This window comes from Triturus cristatus, chromosome 6 (genome assembly GCF_964204655.1).
Source record: "Triturus cristatus chromosome 6, aTriCri1.1, whole genome shotgun sequence".
Classification (NCBI taxonomy): Eukaryota; Metazoa; Chordata; class Amphibia; order Caudata; family Salamandridae; genus Triturus; species Triturus cristatus.
In genome coordinates this window covers 1,876,108,757-1,876,119,176 of record NC_140589.1, presented here as the reverse complement: position 1 = coordinate 1,876,119,176, position 10,420 = coordinate 1,876,108,757, and the positions used below count along the sequence as shown (strand labels likewise).

Genomic DNA, 10,420 nt, shown 5'->3' with positions numbered 1-10,420 from the left:
TTGAAAATCTGATGACATTCAGACCACACTTGACTCCCCACATGTTTAGTTTTCAGAAATATACAGTCTTGATAGGTTTCCCTAGGTGCTGATTGCGCTACGGCCCACAATCAGCTGCAGTAGGTGGCTTTGAGTGGAAAATCTTGATGTGACCATGCTGGGCTTTGGTCCCTCTCCTGTTGCACATACTTGTCCCTATCACACAAGTGGGGTACAACTTTTATCAGGAGAATTGTGGGAATGCCGGGTGGTTGGAAAAGTGTGGACGTCTGCAGATTCTGGAATTCTACCTCTCAGAAATATAAATACATTTGTATTTGAGCCAAAGTTTGAGGTTGTGAGGGCCACATTGATTCTTATGACCACGGTCCACATGTTGAATGATGTAACCTATGGGAATGATAATTAATAGGATGTACCATGTTTCAGTGCTAAAAAAGTGCATTATTGTTGTGGTAAGTGACAAGGATTGGTAAGCTTGGAGTATGTGTAATGTAGTACTGAAGAGTGTGAATTGATGAGTGCAAGTTTAACGGTGTGGTGTGTGTGTGTGTTCATAAGATGTGTATCTACTGTATGCATTCCATCTGATCACATGCTACCTTTATGCACAATGTCTGTCTTCTATTTCATAGCTGATATAAAGGTGGAGTCAATGAAAATGAAAAATGGAAGCTTGATTACAGAGTTTCTTCTCATTGGCCTATCTCAGGACCCGACTGTAAGGATTTTTCTCTTTCTGTTATTTTTGATGGTATACACTTTGACTCTCATTGGAAATATAAGCCTTACCATAGCCTGCATCAGTGACCTTCAGCTTCATATTCCTATGTACTTCTTCTTGGGAAACCTTTCCTTGGTGGACATTTGTTATGCATCTGGGATTGTTCCTAACATGTTGGCCCAACTTCTTGTTAGAAGTAGGATCAGTTTCAATGGCTGTGCCGCTCAGATGTTCACTTCATTGTTCTTCGGTGTTACAGAATGTGTGCTCCTTGCAATCATGGCATACGATCGTTATGTAGCCATCACATTTCCCCTGCATTATACAGTCATAATGCGCATATCTGTTTGTATTACATTAGCATGCTTCTGCTGCTTATGTGGCGGTGTGATTGCATTCATAGGCACATTTGTTACACTACGGTTGCCTTTATGTGAGTCTAGAATTAATCACTTTTATTGTGAGTCTCCTGCTCTTCTGAAGATGGCATGCGTGGACACCTACATCACAGAGAGAATATTCTTTTGTTTAGGAATCGTTGTACTTTTGATACCAAGCTTCTTCACTGCAATCTCCTACATCCGAATCATTATCACAGTTTTGAGAATCCGCTCCTCCAAAGCCAGAATAAAAGTCTTCTCCACGTGTACCCCTCATCTGATCATTGTCACCATATTCTACAGCACTGCCATCTATATGTACATGAGACCAGTGTCTAAAAAATCTGCCGATACGGATAAAATGATCTCTGTGTTTTACACTGTGACTCCACCAATGCTCAACCCCATTATCTACAGTCTACGAAATAAGGATGTGAAGATGGCTCTGCAGAAAGTTTTCTTAAGGGCATATTTTGAATTCAGATCTTATTTTTGTTCAGCAGCTGTCCAAAAGATGAATATTTGAAAATCAGTTGTAGTTATGTGATATATAAGAATCCCTTCAGCTAAATCACTTATGTGAATGCAGAATCCAAACCAAGGTTACATTATGAGTTGATAACGGATAAATCATTGATAATTCTGCACTTTTGTTTTTTATATTTTCTCAGAAAGAAAGGAGAGGACCCACCGCCATGTGAAAGACACTTACATACATGGGTTCTCTACCCTTTTCTTCCTCCTTAGGGGCATTACTATATTCAGATAAGATTTCTTTAATGTTATTAATTCTTCACTTATGTATATCGGTTCCTTTGGTTTCTTGCTTCTCCTTTGTTGTACAGGACTGTGTCTTGATACACATGGAATGTTCCTAATGCTTGTTGTCTCCATATATTTTAAACTGTGTTCCTGGACCATGATTTTTGACATAAGTACTTAACCCCTTGCATGCTCATGGTGAGCTGAACTCGTCATGGCACACAGTGCTCGTGTGCTCATGTCGAATCCAGCTCGTCATGAAACATGCAATGGCAATCCCTCTGGTGCGGGCACCAGAGGGATTGCCTTTCTTGCTGAAAGAGCCTTGGGAGCTGGGGAAGAGCTTCACCAGCTCCCAAGGCCCCCCCTGCTTTCCCTGTAATGACGATCGGCGCGCACGTCGCGCCGACGTCATTACAGTGAAACCGAAACTGAAATGAGCCAAGAGGCTCATTTCAGTTTCCCTTTCTACATGCTCAGGGGGCTATCTCAGCCCCCTGAGCACGTAGAAAGACGGGAGAGGTATCGTTGGAAAGGGGAGAATCCCCCCTTTCCAATGGTACTCCTCCCCAGTGGATCCCTGCTTGGGGATTGCCACAGGAGGGCGATCCCCAAGCAGGGATCCACCCACTCGGCACCAGGGAGGGGGGAGCGGCCCCTTGGGCAAGGGCTTTTTCTCCCCATATTATTATTTTGGGCACAATTAGTATCTATGCCCCCCCAGGGGGTAGATGGGGGCAGCAGCTCCCAATCTGCCCCCCCGGGGGGGTAGAAAGCCCACTAGACACCAGGGATTTTAAGTTAATTTTTTCATTAGGGGTGGGGGCTGCCCAAAATGGGCATGGCGATGCCCCCACCCCCCAAGGCACACAATCAGTCTGTCTGCCCCCTGGGGGTAGATGGGGGCAGTAGCACCCAATCTCCCACCCCAGGGGGGTAGAAAGCCCTCTAGACACCAGGGAATTTATGTACATTTTTTCATTAGGGGTGGGGGCTGCCCAAAATGGGCATGCCGATGCCCCCACCCCCGAAGGCACACAAGTAGTCTTTCTGCCCCCCCTGGGGGGTAAATGGGGGCAGTAGCCCCCAATCTGCCCCCCCCCGGGGTAGAAAGCCCACTAGACACCAGGGATTTTGTGATAATGTATTCATTAGGGGTGGGGGCTGCCCAAAATGGGCATGCCGATGCCCCCACCCCTGAAGGCACACAATCAGTCTTTCTGCCCCCCCTGAGGGGTAGATGGGGACATTAGCCCCCAATCTGCCCCCCCGGGGGGTAGAAAGCCCACTAGACACCAGGGATTTTGTGATAATTTATTCATTAGGGGTGGGTGCTGCCCAAAACAGGCACGCCAATGCACCCACCCCCCTCAGACTCACAATTAGTCTTGCTGCCCCCTTTGGGGGGCAGATGGGGCAGTAGCCCCCAATATGCCCCCCTGGGGGGCAGAAAGCCCACTAAACACCAGGGATTTTGTTTTTGCCCCATTTTTTGGGGGATGGGCTGCCCGAAACGGGCACTCCAATGCCCCCACTACCATTACAGCCTTTCTGCCCCCCGGTGGGTAGATGGGGGCAGTAGCCCCCAATCTCCCCCCCCGGGGGGGTAGAAAGCCCACTAGACACCAGGGATTTTCTTATGGGGTATTAGTTAGGGGTAGTGGCTGCCCAAAAGGGCATGCCGATGCCCCCACCCCCGCGACAAAATTATTCTTTCTGCCCCCTCCGGGGGGCAGATGGGGCATTAGCCCCCAATATGCCCCCCGGGGGACAAAAAGCCCAGTAGACGCCAGGGAGTTTTTTGGGCAAATTTTAATTAGGGTGGGGGCATTGGCATGCCCGTTTTTGGCAGCCCCCACCCTAATTAAAATGTGCCCAAAAAACTCCCTGGCGTCTAGTGGTCTTTTAGCCCTCCCTGGGGGGCAGATGGAGGCATTAGGGACATTTGTGTGAGCTTGGTGATGCCACAACTTTCCCACACAAAAATGTGTGAAAAATGTGATTTTTTTCAGCTAAAATTGAGGTTTGCAGGGGTTTCTGGTTAAGGAAACGTTAGGGGATTCACGCAAGCCATACCTCCCTGGAAGCCCCCGGGTGTCTAGTTTTCAGAAATTAATGGATTTGGTAGGTTTCCCTAGAAGGCTGCCGAGCACAGGGCCAAAAACCCAAGTGACACCCCTTGCAAAACCAGGTGGTTTTGAGATAGGCAATTTTGATGTCGACTCTCTACGTTTTGGGCCCTTGCCTTTCGCGGGTACTTGGGCCTCCTACACTAGTGAGGCACCATTTTTACCAGGAGACCTAGGGGAACGCTGGGTGGTGGGAAATTTGAGTGAGCCCGGTGATGCCACAACTTTCCCACACAAAAATGTGTGAAAAATATGATTTTTTTCAGCTAAAGTTGAGGTTTGCAGGGGATTCTGGGTAAGGAAATGTTGGGGGATCCACGCAAGCCATACCTCCCTGGAAGCCCCCAGGTGTCTAGTTTTCAGAAATGTATTAGTTTGGTAGGTTTCCCGAGATGGCCGCCAAGCACCGGGCCAAAATCCCTAGTGACCCCCCTTTGCGAAACCAGGTGGTTTTGAGATAGGCAATTTTGATGTCGCCTCACTACGTTTTGGGCCCTTGCCTGTTGCGGGTACTTGGGCCTCCCACACAAGTGAGGCACCATTTTTACTGGGAGACCGGGGGGAACGCTGGGTGCTGGGAAATTTGAGTGAGCCGGTGATGCCACAACTTTCCCACACAAAAATGTGTGAAAAAAGTGATTTTTTCAGCTAAAATTGAGGTTTGCAGGGGTTTCTGGGTATGGAAACGTTAGGGGATCCACGCAAGCCATACCTCTCTGGAAGTCCACGGGTGTCTAGTTTTTAGAAATGTGTAGGTTTGGTAGGTTTCCCTATATGGCAGCTAAGCACGGGGCCAAAAACCCAGGTGACCCCCCTTGCAAAACCAGGTGGTTTTGAGATCGGCAATTTTGATGTCGCATCACTACGTTTTGGGCCCTTGCCTGTCGCGGGTACTAGGCCGACCCGCACAAGTGAGGTACCATTTTTCTCGTAAGACTTTGGGGAACGCGGGGTGGGATCCACGCAGATTCCGGAACTTTCCACCACAGAAATGTGGGGAAAATGTGTTTTTTGGGAGAATTCTTTAGGTTTGCAAGGGATTCTGGGTAACAGACCCTGGTGGGAGGCAGTCAAGTCACCCCATCCTGAATTCCCCTGGGTGTCTTCAAGAATGTATAGGTTTTCTAGGTTTTCCAAGATGCCCGCAGTGCTACGATTCAAAAACTACAGCTAGGCACTTCGCAAAAAAAGGGTAAATTTTCATTGTGAAAATGTGGTGTGTTCACGTTGGGTTTTGAGCCATTTCCTGTTGTGGGCACCATGCCTACCCACACAAGTGAGGCACCATTTTTTATCGGGTGACTTGGGGTAATTCAGATTTGCAAAGCAACTGTTATTACCTATTGATTTTTGATGCATTTCTGCCTTCCAAATGAAACACTTTGTGTAAAAAAGAAGTCATTTTGAAAAATGACCGATAATTCTCATGGTAGTATGAGTATTCCCAATTTTGAAAATGTGCAAATATGTACTGTTTCTAAACTCTATAATTTGTTCCCATTTCAGAAATACATAGGTGTCTTTCATACCCATTTTTCCATGTATACATTTCCCCACAATAGTTGCTATATACCCGGAACATAATAAAAAACCATTGCAAATTGCTGCTCAGTTTTTGACTCTGGGTTCGTCGGGTTCTTGGTGAACCTACAAGTCCTATATATCCCCACAACCAGGACGGTCCAGTGGATGTAACGGTATATTGCTTTCAAAGAGCTGTCATAATTAGAAGAAGTTACAGGTAAAAACGTTGACACAAAAGGCTGTTTTTATCAACTAATTTTCATTTTTTGCTATATTTAACTGTTAGTTTCTATAAAGAAACCTTGATGGATCTACACAAATGACCCCTTGCTGAATTCAGAATGTTGTCTACTTTTCAAAAATGTATAGCTTTCCAGGATTCATTATTGCTTTCAGACCAATTTCTACCATTAACTGGAAGGACATTGAAAGCACAAAAAATAGCAAAAATAGGCTATGTCCCAGAAAAATGCCAAAACTCTGTAAAAAATGTTAGTTTTCTGACAAAAGTCTGCCATTCCCTAAAAGCTGTGAAAATGGTGATTTCAGCCACACAAATCTTTTTTTGATACCATTTGCAGAGGAAAACCCAGACACTTTCATTTGCAGCCCGTTCCCCCCCCCAAAAAATGTTGCTGTATTTTGGCTAATTTCTGGGACCCCTCCAGGGGAATCCCAAACCCTGGGTATCTTTAAAATCCCCATGATGTTGGAAGAAAAGGATGCAAATTTGGCGTGGATACCTTATGTGGTCAAAAAGTTACAGGGGCCTAAGCGCGCACTACCCCAAATAGCCAAAAAAAGGCTTAGCACAGGGGGGGGGGGGGGGAGGCCTAGCAGCGAAGGGGTTAAAACAATTGCGATAGTCATAAATTTACTATAAGTCATTGTCAACTCAAGATGAAATTCCTTGACATTGTCAAACAATATGTTCCATCCATCTTATACTTGCTTTTTTCTGTACAATATTACTTATTTGGCGCTGAAGAGATATATTCAAGATATTAACCTCCATACACCTGCAAATTATTATTGTCATGACATGTATGCAATTGCCAGGCACCCTGTCTCTCAGCTCATGAACTCAATCTACACAACAGTAGCTTCTTCTCTGGCACTATGCCTTCCAGTTAGTTACCTATGTCGGTCTTGGCTACTAATAATTGTGGCACAGCCATTTTCAATCTCTATTAATATACGCTTACTCTCCTTAGGTCACTCGTCTTCAATATTTAGACCATACACAATTTCTTACTGATGAACCGCCGCGCTGTCTTGTTCTTTGATTGGCATGATTCTGGTACATAATTTCATATATTGATGATGCAATCAATAGTATAATGGTATAATGTTCTTAGGACCCAAATGCCTAAAATCGTCACCAATTAGTATATATATGTTAAATAGGTGACTTATCATGAATTCTAATGGTAACCAGGTGGATTTATTTCTCATTTATTGTATTCAGCAATTACTGTAAGTTGCCAAAAATGTAAATTCCACTGTGGCAAACCTGAGAATGTGAGCATTCCTTCTCTATGTGTGCAATATATATATATATGAAACGCGTTGGCCCGCATTGTTTCCGGGATTGGGAGCAGATGGAGTGAAAATACGCCGGATGGCAGGCAAGCTGTGTGTGCCTCTGAAATCTGCCTTGGGCATTTGTTTGACATATATATATATATATATATATATATACATACATTACCTACTGGCGGTCGCCAGTAGGTAGTTATAGTTAGGACCTATCTTCCATAGGAAATCCGCAACATTCTATTCCCAATAAGTCTGGCGCTGGTTAACGAATCCTTGCAAAATTTTCCACACTTTTGCCCAGCTCCGCTCCGCTCCTACCCTGAAAGTTGTGTGGTGATTCGTCAAGCGGGGGCTGAGAAAAAAGGGGTGTCCCAAAACGTGTTTTCCCCATGCATTTTCCCATAGGATCTGTTGTCGCAGCTACAGCCCGAACCGCTGAACGGAATGACACCAAATTTGGCAAAGAGGTAGTCCTCAGTTCGGACTCGTGCCTTTTGCATATATGGTGTGAATCTGTTCAGTAGTTCCTGAGAAAATTAGGGTAAAAAAGTTAGTGATATCTATGGCCGCGGAGGATCCGTGGACCGTACCCGCACCGTAAGCGCACCCTCCCCGAACCGAGCGCGCACCCTCGCGATCGCGCACTGAATGCTAATTGGCTGTCGAGTGTCTCTCTACATTCGAAACCAGGAACTGTTGGCGGCCATTTTCTGCCTCGGTAGAAGCGAGGCTGAAGAAGCAATGGGAATAAGTGTGTAAAACATATAAAGGGGGCAGAGTGGAAATACTCTGACCCTCTAGAGGTGCTTAGGGGGTCCCAGAAGGACCCCCTAGGGCCCCCTTTTTTTTTTTTTTTAAAGGGGAAATGTGCGCACGGTGCGCGCATCCTATCGCGTTGGATGCACGGATTCTCTCGCGGTGGGTGCGTGGATCCATTGGTTGTATGACAACATTCTACACTGAAAGGTAGGGTGTATATTTCTGTTTTTTAACCCTTTCGATGCTTGTGATGGAGCGGTTCCGTCATGCACGTCGGTCGCGCTGTGCGGATGACCGAACTGCTCCGTCACGGCCCCGCCCGCGCTCAAACCCTTCAGCACAGCGCGGTAATCCGTGCCGCGCTGAAGGGGTTAAAGGTATGATTGTTATTGGTTAACAAAAACAGATTGTATGGAACATTATATATGATAAGCTGATATGTTGAAAAGTCAAGCACACTTCCTGTCTTGTGTAGGAACATTGTGTGCTGAACTTGTGACCTGTGCGTTCAGTGCAGTGTTCCATGACCTGTTTCTATGGTAACAGGCAGAAGGAAAATTGGGGGAAGGGTTGAAATGTATTTCAATTGGAAAGGGTTGAAATGTTTAACCAATAGAAATGTGTGATTGCTTTTGAGTTTATGTGTGAAGGATTGTGATTTGATGTTTACATGTATATGTGTGGAAAATGAAAGGGAAACTTTTCCATTCTTTGCTTTTGCTGAGAGGTGCACAGTGCAGAGATTCTGTAAAAGAAAACATGGTGAGTGATTGATATACTTCTTAATCTACAAAAGAACTTGAAAGATGAGTTATTTAATTGTGAGGGGATGTATGTAGACTATTTTGATTTTAAGAAGACTAATGTATTTTTCCTGCTAAAGTGTAGGGAGTACTTTTTTTCTCTACAATGTGTGTGCATGTAGAAACCATTCTGTGATAAGCATTAGTGTTTTTCATGTGTTTGTAGACAGATAACTGTGCTGTTTTCATATTTTGGTAGAATTAGAAACCAGTCATTGTTTATGAATTTGTGAAATGAGTTATGTTATGTTTCTATACTAAAATGTAGTACTACTTCTAGATGAAGAAATGTGTTTTGGTATAGTGCAAGGGATAGTGTTGTTTGTCTAGAATCACACAGTGAGTCTATGTGCATTTGGGAACCACTGTGAGAGAAGCATTTTGTAACATCGTGTCTTTGCTGACAGATAACTGTTTTAACTTGTCATGTTGTGAAGTTTTAGTAGCATTAGAAGACAGTTATGGCTTATGATTTGATTAAATGAGTCAGGCTTTGACAGAAAAGTGCAGTACTGAAATATGTAGATTGTGTGCAATTCCCTTACCACTTGCACTGTAGTGAATGAGTTTTGGTAAACTCCTAGGGATAGTGGTGCTTGTCTAAAATCACAGTGTGAGTTAGTGTGTATTTGGGATCAGTGTGAGAGAAGCATTTGGTGACATCATGTATTTGCTTACAAGTTTAGTAGCATTAGAATCCAGTCTTTGCTTATGCGTTGATGAAATGAGTCATGCTTTGACACTGATGTGTTGTACTTAAATATGTAGATTGTGTTCAGTACCATTAACTCTTCCAGACTAGTGAATGAGTGTTGGTAAACTCCTAGGATAGTGTTGATTGTCTAAAATCACACTTTGAGTCTGTGTGCATTTGGGTAAGGATTGTGAGAGAAGCATTTGGTAACATCGTGTATTTGCTGACAGATAACTGTTTTAAAACCAGTCATGTTGTCAAGTTTTAGTAGCATTAGAAGACAGTTATGTCTTATGTTTTCATTAAATGAGTCAGGCATTGACAGTAAATTGCAGTCGTGAAATATGTAGATTGTGTGCAGTTCCATTACCACTTGCACTGTAGTGAATGAGTTTTGGCAAACTCATAGGGATAGTGGTGCTTGTCTAGAATCACACTGTGAGTTAGTGTGTACTTGGGATCACTGTGAGAGAAGCATTTGGTAACATCATGTATTTGCTGACAGATAACTGTTTTAAAACCGGTCATGTTGTCAAGTTTTAGTAGCATTAGAAGCCAGTCTTTGCTTATGCTTTGATTAAATGAGTCAGGCTTTGACACAAAAGTGCAGTCCTGAACTATGAAGATTGTGTGCAGTTCCCTTACCACTTCCACAGTAGTGAATGATTTTTGGTAAACTCCTAGGTATAGTGGTTGTCGTCTAGAATCACACTGTGAGTCTGTGTGCATTTGGGAACCACTGTGAGAGAAGCGTTTGGTAACATCGTGTATTTGCTGACAGATAACTGTTTTAAAACCTGTCATGTTGTCAAGTTTTAGTAGCATTAGAAGCTAGTCTTTGCTTATGCATTGATAAAATGAGTCAGGGTTTGACACTAAGGTGCAGTACCATGTACTATTCTGTTCACTGTGGCAGAACTGAACATTTAAAAGTTTTACCTAAGCACTGTCCTAGAAGTAGTCTGATTATTTAGTCAGTTTCTAAGTACCAAATAGATTGCTTCAAATGTGTATGCAGTATGCAAGTAGTGTTCTAACATACTATACACTTGTCTTTTACACCTTCAATTCCCTAGTCAGTATCTATACACTTCCAGGAAACATCC

At 44.0% G+C, this 10,420-nt stretch overlaps 1 protein-coding gene across 1 annotated transcript; it reads left to right on the top strand.

Annotated features, from left to right (window-relative positions):
* Nucleotides 1-655: 655 nt before the first annotated feature.
* LOC146822267 (olfactory receptor 2D3-like) lies at nucleotides 656-1,630 on the top strand. Its single transcript, XM_085610005.1, has one exon. It carries the CDS (start codon nucleotides 656-658, stop codon nucleotides 1,628-1,630), a length of 975 nt encoding a protein of 324 aa, XP_085466131.1.
* Nucleotides 1,631-10,420: the final 8,790 nt, after the last annotated feature.

Excerpts from the sequence above, each read along its gene's own strand:
- LOC146822267 (XM_085610005.1), top strand. The coding sequence starts at position 656 with ATGAAAATGAAAAATGGAAGCTTGATTACAGAGTTTCTTCTCATTGGC.